The 21435-nt window shown below is 35.8% G+C and overlaps 1 protein-coding gene across 1 annotated transcript in view; it reads right to left on the reverse strand.

Annotated features, from left to right (window-relative positions):
- PTEN (phosphatase and tensin homolog) overlaps positions 1 to 21435 on the reverse strand; it is a 100374-nt gene that overhangs the window by 24865 nt on the left and 54074 nt on the right. Inside the window, exons 3-4 of the mRNA XM_070363759.1 lie at positions 6171 to 6214; positions 4150 to 4388 (exon numbers count right to left, since the gene is read on the reverse strand). Coding sequence (XP_070219860.1) covers positions 4150 to 4388; positions 6171 to 6214 — 283 coding nt within the window. The remainder of the gene's footprint in view (positions 1 to 4149; positions 4389 to 6170; positions 6215 to 21435) is intronic.

The raw sequence follows: 21435 nt of genomic DNA on the forward strand, positions 1-21435 counted from the left end.
AAGCAAAAGAACATTAAATACAGTTCTAATAAAATTAATCCTACACTACAAAACTGATAAAATGCATGTATCTTCTATAATTGTGGTTCACAATTTCAAAAATGCAAATTCATAGACTCAACCTAAAATACTGGTAAGAGGATAAATCTCTTAGCAGATGTTTCAAAAATAAAACTACTTTGGATAATCAATTATACTTATTATAAGATACTTATTTCTCTGGAAAAATTCCACAGTTATATAACATCAGCTTTAATATGCTCCACTAAGTTTTCTTATGATAAGAGAAAGTTTATTTTTCTAAGCTTTCTTATTTTTATTTTCCATTAAGTTTTCTTATGATAAGAGAAAGACATTATTTTTAAAAGTTAAAAATATATTATTATATATATTATTATTTCTAACCATTAGATGAAGTCATACTTGTAGTTTGCAACAGAAAAAGTAAGACTGTTGTAGTACCTCTATCAATCAATTTTTTCCATTCCAAAAAAAACTGAAAACTATGAAGCAGGTCATGAAAGGACTGGAGGTGCCACTTCTCTTCAGCATATGACGTCTCAGCTTAGCCAGCTACTAGTTTTCATCAAATACATGCATGGTGACACAAACGGTAACTCCTGATTTGGAGTCCTTTTTGGAAACTTCAGAGGACGTTAACATTTTCAAAACAGTGACGTTTCTTGGCCCAGAAAAAGGCTTCTGAAGCAATCTCATTATTCTGTCGACAGAGAGTACACCTTAATGACGAGCAAAACTTGGTTTTATGGCTCTGGTAAAATCAGAAGTTCTACCTGTCACTGTGACTCCATCCTGTGTTCACCAGAATGTACCAGTGTATAAGACTCTATCATTAATTCCAAGAGAAAGCTTATCTATTGTTGTGAAAGTATCCTACTGCTTCATAAGAGCCAAGTTTTGAATCACAGACTGTGCAAGAGGATCTGTCACAAAAAAATCTACTGTTGAGAGAGGTGCCAAATTCAGTAAAGCCAGGACTTTAAATAAAGGATTCTTAGCAGGTTTTTGCGGAGAAGGCAATGGCACCCCACTCCAGTACCCTTGCCTGGAAAATCCCATGGACGGAGGAGCCTGGTGGGCTACAGTCCATGGGGTTGCAAAGAGTCGGACACGACTGAGCGACTTCACTTTCACTTTTCACTTTCATGCATTGGAGAAGGAAATGGCAACCCACTCCAGTGTTCTTGCCTGGAGAATCCCAGAGATGGGGGAGCCTGGTGGGCTGCCATCTGTGGGGTCGCACAGAGTCGGACACGACTGAAGCGACTTAGCAGCAGCAGCAGCAGCAGGTTTTTGTCAAGGAGTGGTACCATCTATGCAATTCTTTGCTACACATTAAGTTCACTGGCTTTAGGAAGACAAATACTATAGCATAATATACAAATTCATTAACACAGTTTAACTCTTCAATATTGAAACAAAACTGTGGAGTTATAATCCTTTCCTTCCTAACACATGCAGGATCTTGCCAAAAATGATCTCAATAACTAGAAGGCAAAGAAAATGACGCAACATGAATTTATCTGAAGAGTCTTAGAGAATTCTTATTTGCTAACACAAGCCTACTTTCATCTGGCCAAAAAAAAAGATTCCAGTTTGCTCTTTCATTCTTACAGGATAGGGTTCTGGGCAGTTGTTTTCACCAAGAACAAAGTCAAAGCTGACTGGATATCAAATATGACATAAAAATTGCCAAGTCAAAGACAATGGCATAGTTTCAATGTGTTAAAGACTAAATAGTAGGACTCTTTCACAAAATTTACTACTGAGGAGAACACCAAAGTTTAATTTTGGTTAATCTGTACCACTTGGATTTATTACTCTCAAGCAGAGGCCACTGATTCCGGCATAAAAAAGTGAAACAAAATTTGGGGAATATTTATAGTTTTTTCATATTTTTTAAAAGGTATATAACATAAATAGTTTAAAAGTCCCTAACTTAAAGCTAGTTCTATGAAGCACAAGCTGGAATCAAGACTGCCTGGAAAAGTATCAGTAACCTCAGATATGCAGATGACACCACCCTTATGGCAGAAAGTGAAGAAGAACTAAACAGCCTCTTGATGAAAGTGAAAGAGGAGAGTGAAAAAGTTGACTTAAAGCTCAACATTCAGAAAACTAAGATCATGGCATCCGCTCCCATCACTTCATGGCAAATAGATGGGAAAACAGTGGAAACAGTGTCAGACTTTATTTTTTGGGGCTCCAAAATCACTGCAGATGGTGACTGCAGCCATGAAATTAAAAGACGCTTACTCCTTGGAAGCAAAGTTATGATCAACCTAGATAGTATATTCAAAAGCAGAGACATTACTTTGCCAACAAAGGTCCATCTAGTCAAGGCTATGGTTTTTCCAATAGTCATGTATGGATGTGAGTGTTGGACTATAAAGAAGGCTGAGCACCGAAGAATGGACACTTTTGAACTGTGGTGTTGGGAGAAGACTCTTCAGAGTCCCTTGGACTCCAAGGAGATCAGTCCTGGGTGTTCACTGGAAGGACTGATGTTGAAGCTGAAACTCCAATATTTTGGCCACCTGATGTGAAGAGTTGACTCATTTGAAAAGACCCTGATGCTGGGGAAGACTGAAGGCGGGAATAGAAGGGGATGACAGAGGATGAGATGGTTGGATGGCATCACCGACTCAATGGACATGAGTTTGGGTAAACCGGGAGATGGTGATGGACAGGGAAGCCTCGTGTGCTGTGGTCCATGGGGTCGCAAAGAGTCAGACACGGCTGAATGACTGAACTGAAAGCTAGTTCTGGCTTCACGTTACACAAGTTTCCTATTTTTATTTTAAATTCTTTTTACCTTCTTTCTTTTCCATGACCGAACTGTGTGGTGCTCATCAACCCTGTTTTAAATTTCTACCACTGCTTCGGTGACTGTACTTTAATTTGATCCATCTCTCTAGTTTTTCTTCTCATTGAGTCACTTTTCCTTGTGCTGTCCTACATTTATTCACTTAAGCACAGAAAAATTTACCTTCTATATTTTCAGTCAGTAAAAGCAGCTGTTTCCCTCTACATGAAGAAAAGAATGAACCAAAATAAACATCTCAGGTCCTCTGCTCTGGAATTCATTTTAGTGCTATAGTTCCATGGTACACATAGCATACAGAAATGTACAGCAAGTTGTTATAATCAATATTTACCAAATCATGCATCAACAGTAAGATTCAATTTTATAAACTATCATCAACAAACCATGCTTTGGTATCTTTAGATATAATTCAAAAAAGTAACAACAAATAAAACAAGTGAGGAGGAAGTAAAGGAACAAAAATCAGTGCAACTATACAGCTGAAAACGATAGTTACAATCACCTATGTTTCTGTTTTGAAGTTAAATTAAAAAGAAATTAAACTCAAAGAAAGCCCTCTTCATTGCAAAAATTATTAAAACTATAATAAATTTTCACATAAAGTTCAGATGTCTTCCTCAGCAGAGCTCTCTTCCCCCTAACTCCAGTTGTTTGTTTGTTTTTTTCTTTCTTGGAGACAGAAATGAACAAACTCCCTTTGCAAGAAATGTAAACATGTTTTGTCATACTTACTATCCAAAGAAATAAATTCCTTGAAAATCACTGTAAAAATTCTCGCAAGAATTCACTTTTTGCTTTCACATGTATTACACAAATTTGTCAATGATTTTTAGCAGTCTTTAGTTTTCTGAATAAGAGAAGAACCTTTGACTAATCTTAATTATAATTTCACTTACAAATATTCAAATCAAAAAACAATCTTTATGTATTATAAAAGTAAAGATCACACTTTACTAAGTAATGGCATCCAAGTTATTATCCACAGACATTTTATTTTCAAGTAAGCTTCAGGAATATAAATCTTACTTTTGATCAGTGTGTGTTACTTTTTAAAATGCTTTGTAAAGATTTCATGAGACCAAACTTTGCAATCCTGTTAATAGGTAAGATCTGCCAGCATGGCATGAAGAGAAAAACTTCAGTGAGTCTGCCATTTGCTCATATGAAAGTTAAGGTAGCATACTGACTTAAATGTTTAGAGGAAGGAAAATAAGGGTTACCAATTATCTTTGTAAAAATTTATTTTCCAATAAATTCTCAGATCTAAGTAGACAGAAAAAAAAAAATCAAACATAACTTACCTTTTTGTCTCTGGTCCTTACTTCCCCATAGAAATCTAGGGCCTCTTGTGCCTTTAAAAATTTGCCCCGATGTAACAAATATGCACAAATCATTACACCAGTTCGTCCCTTTCCAGCTTTACAGTGAATTGCTGCAACATGATTGTCATCTTCACTTAGCCATTGGTCAAGATCTTCACAAAAGGGTTTGATAAGTTCTAACTGTGGTGGATTATGGTCTTCAAAGGGATACTGTGCAACTGTGATAAAAAAATAACCTCAGAATAAGAAAATAATCTCACTTGAATTGCTTATTACAAGTAGGTTAACTTTAGAAATGTTGCATACAAATAGTTTAAAAATATCTGAACTATAGAGAAAAAGAATTTATTGTCTGATAATTTTCTAATTTTTGAACAGAAAATAATCTCTCATTAACTCAAATTTATCCATTAGACAGGTATGTCAAGTATTATTTTCCTCACTTTATGATGGAGGCAATGGAGTAGCAACATATCAGAGGTCACAACATAACAGAGGGAGAGGTAAACTCAAAATGATACATCACATGAGCCTCTTATCAGGGCTCTCAATACATTTTCTAGCAAAAGGAACTGTAATATCTATAATATTGCATTATCGCAAAATATGTATTCCAAAGAAAGCAAAGATCACTAATAAATCAACAATGCAAAAGACTGCATTTTATGCTATATATAACAGAAAGGCCAAGCATATTATTTTAAAGATGGTCTCAAAAATGTAACTGTTGCATACACACAACTCTAAACACATTTACAAAAGACACTTAAAAATTTTTTGTTTATAATGTATACAACTGCAGCAAAGTTTATCAAGCAAGTTTTAGGACTTTTCACATAAGTTGTAAGAACTCAAAACTTCTCTGTTCCCCATAGTTGGGGTTGAGGTTTTAAAAAATTTTTTTTCTAGAAATAACACTTTAAATATGTCACTTAAATTTTATCTTATTGGTCTGTGCCTAGGTTCCACTCTATAAAAATCCTGACTAACATTCAAATAATTATCCTCTGTGTCACTTAAATATGTGAAAAGTGTGTCTTTTATATCTTCAACCAAATCATTCATGATGTGACACAAGATACACTCAATTAAGCCTTTGGTCTGACAGAACAGCTCTTCAGACAATGACTACTACTACAGGCAGTCATCAGGACAGCTTTGATTTAGTCATCTGCCTAGCTGAACCATCATTTCATCTTCATTTCCCCAGTGGCATACAAAAATACCCAGGAAAACCTGTTAAATGTCTATTCGAAGGTGGATAAAGCTCAATTAAGACACTCTTTGACCAGTAAACAGCAAAAATCCACTAAAAATGAAACATTCTTAGTAATAAATCTATCCTAGCTCTCAGTTATTTCAGCACTTCTGAATTCTTAAACCAAGTTTGAAAGTCTGTCCTTATAAATATTTAGGAAGGAACAATGGCAAATCTGTAGCTCACGGCATCAACTTTCTCTTTGTGACTATCACAGCAGCATCTTGCCAAGCTTCTCAACGTTCTAGGTCTCTCATGGTTCAAAGAGTTCCACAAACACAAATGAAAGTTTTTTGTGGACTCTGAGATAAAATATGCTACACCTGGAGAATAACTCACTTAAAGCAATTTTTGCTCTCATCTATCAGGCTCCTTTTATCCATATTTCATTATACCCTTTTCCACTGTACAGGTCATGTTCCATTACAGAATTAAGCCATTCTCCTTTCTCCCTGTAATCTCTTACTATCATGCCAAATGCCTCAAATCACAGATATAACCCTCTATTTATTCTGTTAGTCTATAAATTTCTCCTAGTTTTCAGTTAATTCAATTTAGTCTTCCTCATTTACATGATACTTATTTCCAAAAACACAACAGCAAAATTAATTTCAAATTTTCTCAGACCATCTTTAAGATAAATATATCACTTAATACTTGAGATTATTCATTATTGGTATGACAGTAAAATTTAGACTGTTGGCTTCAAGTTATCTAACATAATATGTGTACCTATACTTACCTCTGCAATTAAATTTGGCGGTATCATAATGTCTTTCAGCACATCTAAAAGAAAATTTTTAATTTGATATAAAATTATCTTGTGCACTTGAGGAAAAAAAGTGCAACAGTAACAAACATTTCTGAACCTTTATAATATACCAGGCATTATGTTAAATATCTTACATTAACTACTTCTTTTAATCCTAAGAATCCTATGAAGTAGGTCCCATTCTTCAATCCACATTTTACAATTACAGAAATCTAGGTTTAAAATGCTAAGTATACACAATCAGAGCTTATACATTTGGTTGCAAAACTTGTAATGTCACTAATATAAAACAGGACAAATTCACCTGCATCCACACCATCACCATTCCCTTTATGAAAATTATACACGCGAAAGGACTTGTTATTTCACAAGTATGTGTAAATAACTAACTAGTTTCAATTTTATCTTTGCCTTACAATTGAGCATACATAGTTCTCTCAAACTATTATTATAAAAGATGTATGTTAAAACAGTTAAAAAAATAAGTAGGGGAAAATTTAAAGCAAAGAATGAAAGTGAATGATGCTAATCTACTCAAACACAACATTAACTCAGTTATTTTAAACCTGATCTTTCCCTCCATAGATAAGCCAAAGGTCATCTTTTTCAATAATCTCTCAGGTCGTAGGTTTTAATTAAAGTCTGAGAGTAATGAAAGAGTAGTAAGTAAAATCAATACAGAAAAACATTGACTTAGCATATTTAAAGCATGCTAAAATCTGTCTTTTTACCAGTAGTCACACATTTGCTATCATGCACTGGCTGACTCATGATTAACAGGCCACATAGGCTCAGAAAGGGATTCCATACATTAGTTTGTGGTCAGCAGCATCCTGGTAACTCCAACTACTAGCCAAACCAGGTATTTTCAAAAATTTAGCACTTTAAAACAAATAAAGACTCTTAATCCATCACTGCAAAATCCCCAAATTTTTAAACATCTGAAATTTTCTCTTAACTGTATGGTAAACTCAACTGCAGGAGAACTAGATCTGAGTTTATAAAAATGTGTAGTCTTTAATTAATAGAAATACATTTAAAACGAAGAGTGAAACAATCTATTCTAGGTACTGTTCCAAATCCTGCTGGGGTGTTATGTAATACAGAATATATGTTTCCATGTTAACGTTCTAAAAAAACTGAAAAATTCTGAATGCTGAAACAAAACTAGTTCAAAGAGTTTCAAATAAGCAATTATGGACCAGTGTTTTACATTTAAAAATCCTGAGAATATCTGTAAAGTTCTTTTATTTTAAACAGTTTTTGAAATCCACATGAAGATAGGGAATCCCCTGGCAGTCAAATGGTTAGGATGGCGCTCTCACTGCTGAGGGCCCAGGTTCAATCCTTCGTTGGGGAACTAACATCCCACAAGCCTTGTGGTTGTGGCCAAAAAAAAAAAAAAAAAAAATTCCACATGAAAGTTGAAATAACTCTAAGTAAACTGCAATCCACTAATTTTTAACTGGTCAGATCTGAAACAAATCAGCTTTTATACTACCACTGAAAACCAAGTTTTCCCCTTTTAGGATATTATAATTAAGTATATTGAGTTTGCTAGAAAGAAAATTTACTTAATAATGAGATGCATATATACACATCTTTGCTAAATAATTTCATATTCACTTAAATTTTTAAAAAATGACATAAAGAAGAGAAGTAACCATGAAAATACTATCATTTTACACTGTCTTTGGTACAGATTAAAGAGGAGTATGGTCAATAGTGAAGAATCCATGAAAAATGAAAGTTAGTGTTAGTCGCTCAGTTCTGTCTGACTCTGTGAACCCATGGACTGCAGCCTGCCAGGCTCCTCTGTCCATGGACTCCTCCAGGCAAGAATACTAGAGTGGGTTGCCATTTCCTTTTCCAGGGGATCTTCCTGACCCAGGGATCAAATCCAGGTCTCCTACATTGTAGGCAGTCCTTTACCATCTGAGCTACCAGCAAAGCCAAAGAGTCCATAATGGAATATTTTATAAGGAATCATGTAAAGATAGAGCTTAGGAGACAAGGGGAGCACTATATGCCAGGAAACAATTCTAAGAAACTGGTCTCATCACAGCAAAACAAAAATAAACATTTTGAATTTTATACAGCTTCAGTTATCTATAAAATTCCCATACTTTTTTAGCAGCTCAAACACTATGACTACCTTCATACTTTGACTCTCAAGAAATATTGTTAACAGGAAAAAAACAGAGGGAAAGTGAAAACAATGAGCTACTAAATGTCTACTAGATGTGCATACCTTACAACCAAGATTCCTTGTTTTCAAATTCATCCTCACAATCAGTTAATATTATCTCCATATTATATATGAGAATGCTAAGATTTACAAGAGCATTACAAAACTTGCCCCAAACCACAATATATAAGTGGAAGAGCCCAGCACTTCTGATTACAAAAGCTGAACTTTTTTCAGTACTGTTTCACACTTTCACAGAAAGAATATAAAACGGTTTAGAAAACAATAACACATTTTAGTCAAAGTCAGCATTCCTACAAGAGCATTATTTGGCATAACAGAACCAACAAACAGTGATAATGAAAACATGACCAAAAAATAGCAAAAATCTCTACAAGTATGGATAGGGAGTATGTGAAAACATATACTGGGTCTGGTAGGGATAAAAGTGATCTGGGGAGAGGTTAGGGTAAAAAAGAAGATCCTCAATTAAAACCTTCTCTGATAACTGCACAAACACACACACACACTATTCCTTATAAATTTTTTGTGGTATATTAATGATAGGACAAGTTTTTAAAAACAAACCAAAATTGACATGAATGGGAAATGGGATTTGACCAAGACAAGTGTTAGGAAGATTTAACCATTTTTGCTTCCTTATACAGAGAACTCAAAAGACATCTTTTAAAAATCATCGTCTCCTTTGGCTTTCAAGAGATAAGAAAAATGAAGATACACTGAAAGAGTTTTTATGAAGCAGCAGAAAATGAAGAAAGGGATAAGATTAATAGAAAAAGCTTCCAGAGAAGTGAGACTTGCCATAGATTCAGCTAGGCATGTAGGTCTCTTCTTTACTTTCTTCAATGGAACTATCCCTATCTTACAAAAGAAAACTTAATAGATAAAAATTAATAACAGCTAAAGGTTTACCACAAAAGGATGGAGAGTTGTATGTTAAGGAGAATATATGATGAAATAGTCAATCTTTTAAAAATTAGTATCTAAGGAACATTTAGCTTCCTCAAAGGCAAGAACTATATTATATCTTTATACCCTATCTTCCCCCTCCTCACCTTACCCTCCTCAGAAGATAAGATTATAGAGGAACATACAAAGATGAAATACACACACCTGCACAAAACAAATTGATTAATGTACTAATTCACCAAGTATATCTGAATTTGGTTAATGATTTGAAGCTAATTCTGTCCTTTCTTAAAATAACCTTACTGAATGCCCAATAATATAGAGATATAAACAGATAGTCAATTAGAAAGTCTATGTTAAGAACTCTTCATCCACATATGTCATAGTTGCCATAAAAATTTTAATATACTATTGAATATAGGTATGTTAAGTGCAAGTATTTTAAGGTCTTTCCACTTACATATGGCTTCAAAGACATATATCACATGTTATTAATATCCTAAAAATAAAAGAAACAAAACAGAAACATCTGCTAGTTATCAGACTCACTTACCCAGAGCCAAAAATATAAACAGGGATAGGTAAAGAAGATTGAAAAATGATGTCAGAAATCAAAACATTCTACAACTTGGTAGTTCTAGGAATTTCTGAAGTAAGTAAAATTTGGGGAGATTAAAACAAACAAAAAAACCAGAAAGGGAATACTGGTATCAATAGTGGACGGTCTGCTAACATATGTACCTGTGTGACCTTGTTCAACTCACTTAACTTCTCTAGACCTCAGATTCCCCATCTGTAAAATGAGAAGGTTGGACTAAATGATCTCTTTCAGATACTTTCCAGTTCTATGATTCCATTAAATGGATGGGGGAATAAGCGAGTTAAAATATGTGCACCAAAAGCTACTCTCAACTAATAATGAGACAATTCATTAACTTGAGAGTCCAATGTTTGGATATACAAACAGGCAATCAAGTTTCCAGGCTAGATCCCAATGCTGATTTTAACCAAATAACACAAGTGACCCACAATACTGACAGTACAAACCTAAGTTTTAAATTCTGGAAGCAGGAAGCCACTGCATACAGGAATGAAAAGTATTTCCTTTCTTTTCTTTGGATATAATGTTAAAGCCTTCCTTCTGGGGCTCTACATGCTCAATCCTCAGAGTCTAAGTCCAAAGTGACTCATTTAGTGGACTCCAGCTTTTGCAGTTAGTTCATGACCTCTTTTTTTTTTTTAAACTGAAATTCTGAATCCATTTGTTCAAAAACTACAAAACTCTGTGACTTATTTTCCTCCACATAAACCTGTGGCACCTGCAACAAAAGTTGTTGCAGAAGAGGTTAATCCAGAAAAGAGAAAGATACATGCACAGATCATTTGTAAACAGCTGCTGCTGCTGCTGCTAAGACACTTCAGTCGTGTCCGACTCTGTGCAACCCCATAGATGGCAGCCCACCAGGCTCCCCCATCCCTGGGATTCTCCAGGCAAGAACACTGGAGTAGGTTGCCATTTCCTTCTCCAATGCATGAAAGTGAAAAGTGAAAGTGAAGTCGCTCAGTCATGTCCGACTCTTGGTGACCCCATGGACTGCAGCCCACCAGGCTCCTCTGTCCATGGGATTTTCCAGGCAAGAGTACTGGAGTCAGGTGCCACCTAAACTAAGTTTCTGCAGCACCTGTTTGTTACTCTCCTTCATTTGATTATACCACTGCTCCCTCCACACACCATAATCTGACCATAATGGACCAAATCTGGCCACCAAGCTTCTCACATGCCATTTTCTAGGTCTACAACACCATTTTCCCTCCTCCTAAGCCTGTAGGTCAACCTTCATGATTCTTTTCACCTCAGCTCAAGCATTCTGTTCTTTATGAAATCTTCCCTATAACAGGCAATCATTATTTTGACTGTTGTCCATGTAGCTCTCTTCTATACAAGAGTTACCTCTTCCATAATACTTTGTCTACTTTTTACATTAGACTAATTACTTGAGGGCTGGAATGACATCTTACTCACCTCTGCACTAGCTAACATTTTACAATGTTCAACATGTAACAGGCACTCAGTAAATGTCTGCTTCTTTGTGGATCTGAGGAAATCATTTTACAACTAAGAAACAACACCTGCGCCTATGTCACTCTCAGATCTTCTGAAGTCTTAACAGAGCACAAAGATCACTAAATTAAAGATAAAAAAGCAACATCCCATAAACCAATAAGGCACTGCTGCTGCTGCTAAGTCGCTTCAGTCGTGTCCGACTGTGCGACCCCATAGACGGCAGCCCACCAGGCTCCCCAGTCCCTGGGATTCTCCAGGCAAGAACACTGGAGTGGGTTGCATTTCCTTCTCCAATGCGTGAAAGTGAAAAGTGAAAGTGAAGTCGCTCAGTCGTGTCCGACTCTTTGTGACCCCATGAACTGCAGCCTACCAGGCTCCTCCATCCATGGGATTTTCCAGACAAGAGTACTGGAGTGGGGTGCCACTGCCTTCTCCCAATAAGGCACAGAGACGCTTTAATTTTTTGGTGAATATTTGAAAGCCCACTCTAGAAAAGAATCTTCTTCTTATATCTGATAAACTCTACAGAAATTAAATAGTAGATAGTAAACATAACTTGGGATTAAAAATTTTTTCAACGCACAATTTATACATATCACACAGGAAAAAATAAAAGCCATGTAGAAACATAACACATTTTATGTATCATTTTTTAGAATTAGAAAATGGTCAATATTGGGGGAAGAAAAAATGGTCAAGGGCAAAATGGTAAGATATTAATATTTTCCTCACATTTTTCTTGCCTTTCTTTTTTTTCCACATCTCTACTCACAAAGTCAAAAGAAAAAAGGAAAAGTTAAAGATAAGGTCAGCTAGCTGAATCAAGAGGCAATCCTTACACCCCTGCCTCAAACAAGAAGAACCACCCATTTTAACAATTTAGGTAATTTATTTATCTTATATACAGTTAGAGAATATACTAATAACTTTTTCAATCAATTGACCTAGAGACACAGAATAAAATTATATTAGAAGCTTCCCTCCATAGAAGATGGCATTGATGCTTTAATAGAAGCTCTGTGTGAATTACACTTCCAGTTTCCACATGGTTATGGGCGCAAAGATGGGCTAGATGCCAAGTCATTTGAAGCAGATCAAGCAACATGAATCTGTGCTGACACTGTTTTACCTCATCACTACACTTTCTAAATGACCTAACAATGCTCTCAATCAGAATTCTTGAACTAATTGTTTTAGGAATACAATTCTGTTAAATTTTAACTTTAACTCTACTTCACTCTAACAAGGAAACAACTTTCACTCAATAGTTGTTTTAGAAGATATTTGCAAGCATACAAACAAGAAAACATACTTACAGATTGTATATCTTGTAATGGTTTTTATGCTTTGAATCCAAAAACCTTAAAACAAAACAAACAAACAAAAAGCCACCATTAACAAAAATGAGCTAACATTTGAAATTACATTAATACTATTGAGAAAAACCAAAAGACAGATTCTATTTTTCCTAATCTCAAATGTAATTTAAGAAAAATAAACTTCAATAAATATTCCCTCCATTGGTTTAAACTAGTAAGCAGTTCCTTCTTATATAATTATTATATTACACAGATTTATACAATCTGAAGTAAAGCCATAGCTTTTCATAAAATGAATATTTTCATAATCTCTCTTCAGCCTAACATAATGAAGTTGAGCATTAAGAAATAACTTCTTTAAAAAGCATTATTAGCATTTAGCTCAAGTTACCTAGCTTATACATTTTTCTGAGTCACATGCAATCAAATAATCTTAAAAATAATCCTAGTAACTCAGTCATCATTTCTTTCAAACTAAAAACATTTGATATTTGAAAGCTGCAAGTAATAACTACTAGTTTTGTACAGTGTATAAAATGTTTTCACATACATATTCTTATTTGATGCTCACCAACATCTAAGAGGTAGAGCTTATTCGCATTTTACAGATGAGGGAAGTAGGTAAAAGAAATTACAGGGCTTGCCTGAGGTCACACAGCTGCTATGCCAAAAATCCACACCAAAGACCTCGCTCTCAACAACTAGTGAAGAAGCTAAACAACACTCACAGCCAACACTTTATATGCCAGGCTATGCCGGGCACGACTGTAAGTTTATGCATGTAAACTTACCAAATCCTGTGAGGTAAGTAACAGAGGGATTAGAAATGTGTAAGGCTGAGGAAACAGAATAAATAGAAGAACAAATGGAAAACAGAAGAGACGAGTTTAAAAGACCTAAAATCTAGGAGATGCAACATATGAATAGGTATCCCAGAGAAAAGGATGGAAAATACAGGAGAAGAAATCCATGATATAATTCAAGAAAAAGACCCCAAACTGAAGATTATGAATTTCCAAACTAAAAGGGTATAATGAATATTAAAAAAAAAAAAAGAGAGAGAGAGATCCAAACAAAGGCATACATATTTTAGCGAAGTTTCAGAATATTGAAGAGATAAACGTTAAGATCTTAGAAACTGCCTGAATCAGGTTTCATAAAAGAAATCTGGAATCAGAATAACTTCATCCTTTTTAATGGCAACACCAGCAGCTAGAAAATAATTAGACAAAACCTTCTGACTTTACATTATTCCTAGTCTAGAATTCCACAGCTGCTGCTGCTGCTGCTAAGTCGCTTCAGTTGCGTCCGACTCTGTGTAACCGCACAGACAGCAGCCCACCAGGCTCCCCAGTCCCTGGGATTCTCCAGGCAAGAACACTGGAGTGGGTTGCCATTTCCTTCTCCAGAATTCCACAGCAAGATACACTATAAAACAAGTGCGAATTTATAATAAAGACATTTTTAAATAAGCAAAGTCCCAAATAATTTTGATTTCCACATATTCTCTCGCTCAGGAAATTATGAGAAAATTATGAGAAAATGTGTTCCACCAAGACAAGCGTGGGAAACCTATGGAAAAAGATGACAAGTTTCAGAAACTGAAGAACTCAACTCATGAGAAGAAAACAGAAAACAGAGAACCCCTGAATGAATAGTGAAGGAACACCTCAAGAAGAAAGTCATACAGCAAGCTCAGAGAAAAACTAAGCCAGTTTAGGGACGAACAAAAGGTTCCTGAAGAAGATGAAATTGATACAATGCCAAATGTGCTTAAACATTTCCAGAGACTCAAACTTAGAGGCAAGTTTAGAGACAAATTAAAGTTAAGAAGGCAGAGACTAAATAAGAGAGCGAGAAAGGAGGAGAAAGGGAGAAAGAAGGGAAAACAAAATGTGTAGGAAAAACCAGCTATAATATACTATATTGTTTATATTGAGTTCAGTTGCTCAGTTTATATTGAGTTCAGTCGCTCAGTCATCTCTGACTCTTTGTGAACCCATGGACTGCAGCATGGCGGGCTTCCCTGTCCATCAACAACTCCCAGAGTTGCTGATGGGCAACAAACTCCAAACTCATGTCCAAACTCATGTCCATTGCAATGGACCATCTCATCCTCTGTCGATCCCTTCTCCTCCTGCCTTCAACTTTTCCCAGCATCAAGGTCTTTTCCAATGAGTCAGTTCTTTGCATCAGGTGGCCAAAGTATTGGAGTTTCAGCTTCAACATCAGTCCTTCCAATGAACACCCAGGACTGGTCTCCTTTAGGATGGACTGGTTGGATCTCCTTGCAGTCCAAGGGACTCTCAAGAGTGTTCTCCAACACCACAGTTCAAAAGCATCAATTCTTCAATGCTCAGCTTTCTTTATAGTCCAACTCTCACATCCATACATGACCACTGGAAAAACCATAGGCTTGACTAGATGGACCTTTGTCGGCAACGTAATGTCTCTGCTTTTTAATATGCTATCTACGTTGGTCACAGCTTTTCTTCCAAGGAGTTAAGCATCTTTTAATTTCATGGCTGCAATCACCATCTGCAGTGATTTTGGAGCTCCAAAAAATAAAGTCAGGCACTGTTTCCCCATCTATTTGCCATGATATGATGGGACTGGATGCCATGATCTTAGTTTTCTGAATGTTGAGTTTTAAGCCAAATTTTTCACTCTCCTCTTTGACTTTCATCAAGAGGCTCTTTAGTTCTTCTTCACTTTCTGCCATTAGGGTGGTGTCATCTGCATATCTGAGGTTACTGATACTTCTCCCAGCAATCTTGATTCCAGCCTGTGCTTCATCCAGCCCAGCGTTTCTCATGATGTACTCTGCATATAAGTTAAATAAACAGGGTGACAATATACAGCCTTGACGTAACTCCTTTTCCTATTTGGAACCAGTCTGTTGTTCCATGTCCAGTTCTAACTGTTGCTTCCTGACCTGCATATAGGTTTCTCAAGAGACAGGTCAGGTAGTCTGATATTTACATCTCTTTCAGAATTTTCAACAGTTTATTGTGATCCACATAGTCAAAGGCTTTGGCATAGTCAGTAAAGCAGAAGTAGATGCTTTCTGAAACTCTCTTGCTTTTTTGATGATGCAACGAATGTTGGTAATTTGGTCTCTGGTTCCTCTGCCTTTTCTAAAACCAGTTTGAACATCTGAAGCTTACAGTTCACATATTGTTGGAGCCTGGCTTGGAGAATTTTGAGCATTACTTTGTTACTGTGTGAGATGAGAGCAATTGTGTGGTAGTCTGAGCATTCTTTGCAATTGCCTTTCTTTGGGATTGGAATGAAAACTGACCTTTTCCAGTCCTGTGGCCACTGTTTCCCAAATCTGCCGGCATATTGAGTGCAGCACTTTCAAAGTGTCGTCTTTTAGGATTTGAAATAGCTCAACTGGAATTCGATCACCTCCACTAGCTTTGTTCGTAGTGATGCTTTCTAAGGCCCACTTGACTTCACATTTCAGGATGTCTGGCTCTAGGTGAGTGATCACACCATTGTGATTATCTGGGTCGTGAGGATCTTTTTTGTACAGTTGTTCTGTGTATTCTTGCCACCTCTTCTTAATATCTTCTGCTTCTGTTGGGTCCTTACCATTTCTGTCCTTTATTGAGCCCATCTTTGCATGAAATGTTCCCTCGGTATCTCTAATTTTCTTGAGATCTCTAGTCTTTCCAATTTATTGTTTTCCTCTATTTCTTTGCACTGATTACTGAGGAAGGCTTTCTTATCTCTCCTTCCTATTCTTTGGAACACTGCAGGCAAATGGGTTTAACTGTAAACGACATTTATCTAGTTATGACATAAAAACAATATTGATAAAATCAAAATTACAATATAACTTCTGGAAGTATGGGAGAATGAAAACATGTGGCTGGATTAAGGGGGGAAAAAAAAAGTCCATAAACTTGAATGTGAAAAAGTATGTTACGCAGTCAGTCAAGCAGTACTTAAAACTTTATCACTAACTGATGTCACATTACGGTTTTTGAAGATACCAAAATATTATTTACAATCAACACTGCAGAGTTAACATTAGACCTGCCAATAGATTTAAATGTGTTTATAACTATTATTATATAGATATTTTAAAATATTTTATAACCACTATAATCAAAACTAATATAATAGGCATATTTGTAATCCTATGAATTTTATCAATTTAAATCATTCTAAGAAACAGTTCATAAGCTTCAACAGACTGTCTACAAGATACACGGCATAAGATTATGAACTCTTGCCATGGGGCAGTGGTTGTTAATAAACCCTATAAATCTATCTGATTCTAGTAATTCATATGTAAATATTTAAGGTATGTGTAACTTCCTATTTCTTTTTTTTAACCCACTACTTCAACCAACCCAGGAAGCATTGATTTTGCTACGAAGACTTCTATTGAACTATAAATAATATTACAGGAAAAAGTGGTATGTTACAGACTCTTCCACTCCTATCTCCTGTACCCTCTGTATCTTCTATATTCTTGGATATTTCTCAATTTGTACTTTTGGATTTTTCTTTAAAATTAGGTAAAATTTACATATAGTGAAATACATAGATCTCAGGTATACAATTCTATTAATTCTGTAACAACCACTCCAATCAAAATATAGGACACTTCTTCCATCCCAGAAAATTCCCTCATGCCCATTTGCAGCGAAGCCCCACCAAGCTCTCAGGTAGCTACTACTATTTCATGAAGTATGCATTCTTTTTTAACTGACTTCCTTCACTTACTTTTTAAATTTATCCATGGTGTAACATGTATCACTAGTTCATTCTTTTTATTCCAATTATTATTCTGTTGTATGAACATACCAGCACTGATCCATTCTTCTTTGATGGAAATCTTGGATTTTACAGTTTTGGGGTTATTATGAACAAAGTGCATAAACATTCTTGAGCAAGTCTTTTATGGGGACATACGCTTTCACTCCCTTGAGTAAATAATAGCTAGGAGCAGAACTGCTGGGTCACAGAGTAGATAGGGGTGGGTGCATACTTATCTCTGTGAGAAACTACCGAACACCCTTCCAGAGTGGCTGTTCTCTTCCACAGATCTACCACATTTCAAGAGTTTCAGTTGCTCCACAGTCTTATCAACATTTGGCACTGTTGGTTTTTTTTAAAAATTCTAATCCTTCATTTGTTTATTAGTCAGTTTTCTACTTCCTTTTGTGAAATATCTAAGTTACTGGCTCATTTTATCCCCCAACTGGATTGTCTTTTTTATTACTGATCTAAAGGAGTCTTCTATATATTCTGGGTATAAGTCCTTTGTCTGATATTTGCTCCCTGTGTACAACTTGCCTTTCCATTTCCTTAATAACGTGCTTTGATAATCAACAACTTTAAATTTTTATAAAATCCAATATATCATATTTTTCTTTAGTTTAGAACCTTGTAGTTTCTCTGAGAAATCTTTCCATACACAAAAACAGTTCATAAAGATATTCTCTTTCTTTTGTTCTAGAAGCTGTATACATACTTTTAGACTTTTCTCAGTTTCTATTTTAATTTGGTTGTAAATATAGATAATGCTAAGGATAATTAGCATTGGAGAAGGAAATGGCAACCCACTCCAGTGTTCTTGCCTGGAGAATCCCAGGGACGGCAGAGCCTGGTGGGCTGCCGTCTATGGGGTCGCACAGAATCAGACACGACTGAAGCGACTTAGCAGCAGCAGCAGCAAGGATAATTAGAATATCTAAAACACGGACAAATGATTTCAAGGACAGTGATCATAAAATTTAATAAACAACAACTCATTGCTACCTGCAGTATCTTCCACCATGGGTTGCTTATGAGAGAAAATGAATAAGCAAAAAATACTCTACAAAATACAATATTCTCTCAGAAAGCCTACAATGTAAATGTGAGCAGAGGAGGGGAGAGTAGGTATTATGGAGGATTAACATTGCATTTTTAGTTCATTCTGAGTTTGGTAACTTTATGATTTGAATCCAAATACATAAACCTACACTATATTAATAGGAATGTACACATCCCATTGCCCAGCTCCAGGGAATACTATTCAAATGCGATAGTCCTGTACACTTCAACTGGAGCCCAAAGGAGTGCCAGAACACATACCAAAATGGTCACAGTGGTTATCCTGGGTTTACAGGGAAAGATGGGCCTTTCATGATTTACTTTCAACACTTCTACAATTTTGTTGTTAAAATATAAGCACATACTACTTTCAAAAGAAAAAAGTTTTCTGTTCTAATGTATTTCCCCAAATAAGTAAGAACTGATGAAGTTATATCACACTGTTTTAACCTCCAAAGAGTGGGCTTCATGAAAGTCTAGGTTCTTTTTTTAAACAGTATTTTTTAGAGTTTACATAAAATTATTATTTTTATATACTGTTTTGAAGTACAAAAGACAAGAAAGGTTTTTTATGTGACAACAGTCCTCTTTGAGAAATAATTAGTTTTAATAAGATTCATGCAATCCTTATTTATAAAGACTCGGGAGGTTTTTCTTAATTGTATTTTCATTCATACTGAGCCTGTCCTGAGGATATTAAAAAAAAAATTTACTAGCACACACTTGGTGCCAAATCACAAATCTGACATTAGTGAGAAATGATGTCAGCAAAACAGAATGAACGATTCATTAAAATGCTGGTAATGTGTTATTCCTTTAAACCCCTCCTAGACGTTCCAGACATGAAAAGCTTTTTCTTCAATTTCATCAACATACTTTTTATGTTACTTTAGCTAGTAACTACTTTGTTTATAGTGTATATTCAAAGATAACTGTTATCTTTTTTTAATGTTCAAGGATTATTTATTATGGGCACAATTGCTAAGAATTTCTGCTTTCCATTCTTTTTTCTACATTCCTTTCAGGAAGGACAAAGTCTTACTAAATAGTCTCATTTGATTCCTCATAACACATACTTAAAAATAAAATCACTTTAGTTCTAAAAAAGAAAAGTATCTATAAGGGTAGATGGTGACTGCAGCCATGAAATTAAAAAACGCTTACTCCTTGGAAGAAAAGTTATGACCAACCTAGGTAGCATATTGAAAAGCAGAGACATTACTTTGCCAACAAAGGTCCGTCTAGTCAAGGCTATGGTTTTTCCAGCGGTCATTTATGGATGTGAGAGTTGGACTGTGAAGAAAGCTGAGCACCGAAGAATTGATGCTTTTTGAACTGTGGTGTTGGAGAAGACTCTTGAGAGTCCCTTGGACTGCAAAGAGATCCAACCAGTCCATTCTAAAGGAGATCAGCCCTGGGTGTTCTTTGGAAGAAATGATGCTAAAGCCGAAACTCCAGTACTCTGGCCACCTCACGTGAAGAGTTGACTCATTGGAAAAGACTCTGATGCTGGGAGGGATTGGGGGCAAGAGGAAAAGGGGACGACAGAGGATGAGATGGCTGGATGGCATCACCGACTCGATGGATATGAGTCTGAGTGAACTCCAGGAGTTGGTGATGGACAGGAAGGCCTGGCGTGCTGCGATTCATGGGGTCGCAAAGAGTCGGACACGACTGAGCACTGAACTGAACTGCTCTGAAACTTTCATTAAATTATATATTCCACAAATAATGATTAAGCTAGTAAAATGAAAATAGATTTGAGATGGCAAATAGGTGCCAAACTGGTGGTGGCTTAATGAGGTGCAATGTTAAGGCTATTAGAACAATACCCAGGTTGGAGACTGAGAAAGAATATGATGATTGATTACCAATGTCTGCCATTAGTGAGGGAGAGAGAATAAAATAAAAATGTTCACTCTGCCATCTCTAGAGGACATCAATACAAACTTATGGGTTGTTGTTATTCAGTCACTAAGTTGTGTCCAACTTTGCAACCTCACAGAATGCAGCATGCCAGGCTTCCCTGTCTTTCACTATCAATTTAAAAAAAGAAAATTTGAACATTATAAATTATTATAGAGTAGGCAAAGTTACTGTAACCAGATAAAAGTCTATTATGAATAAGCCTTTAAAAGCTTTGTTCTAAAAATGTTTTTTCACACTGGCATTCAATATAAAGGGGCCATCTCTTAAAATTTCTCTTACAGGAGCATGTATATACTTTGACCATTATAGAGTACTGGTATAGGCATTTTTCCTTTGTAAATAACTGCAAAATTGGGGAAAAACATATAAGGAACTAAACAAAAGGCAGCAGAGGCCTATGATCTTCAAGGAAAAAGAAACCTTACCTGCCTCGTGCAAAACCTGTACGCAGGTTTTTCTATAAGTTTACCCTTATAGATACTTTTCTTTTTTAGAACTGAAGTGATTTTATTTTTAAGTGTGTGTTATAAGGAATCAAATGAGATTATTTATGTAGTAAGCTTTTGTCATTCCTGAATGGAATGTAGAAAAATAGAAGAACAGGAAGCAGAAATTTGTAGAGGTTGTGCCCATAATAAATAATCCTTGAACATTAAAAAAGGATAACAATTATCTTTGAATACACATTATAAACAAAGTAGTCAAGAAGCAACAGTTAGACTCAGACTTGGAACAATGGACTGGTTCAAAACTGGGAAAGGAGTACATCAAGGCTGTATTTTGTCACACTGCTTATTTAACTTCTATGCAGAGTACATCATGCGAAACGCCAGGGTAGATGCAGGCACAAGCTGGAATCAAGATTGCCGGGAGAGATACCAATAACTTCAGATATGCAGATGACACCACCAATGGCAGAAAGTGAAGAGGAACTAAAGAGCTCTTGATGAAGTTGAAAGAGAAGAGTGA

The sequence above is a fragment of the Bos mutus genome, chromosome 26 (assembly GCF_027580195.1).
Source record: "Bos mutus isolate GX-2022 chromosome 26, NWIPB_WYAK_1.1, whole genome shotgun sequence".
Lineage (NCBI taxonomy): Eukaryota > Metazoa > Chordata > Mammalia > Artiodactyla > Bovidae > Bos > Bos mutus.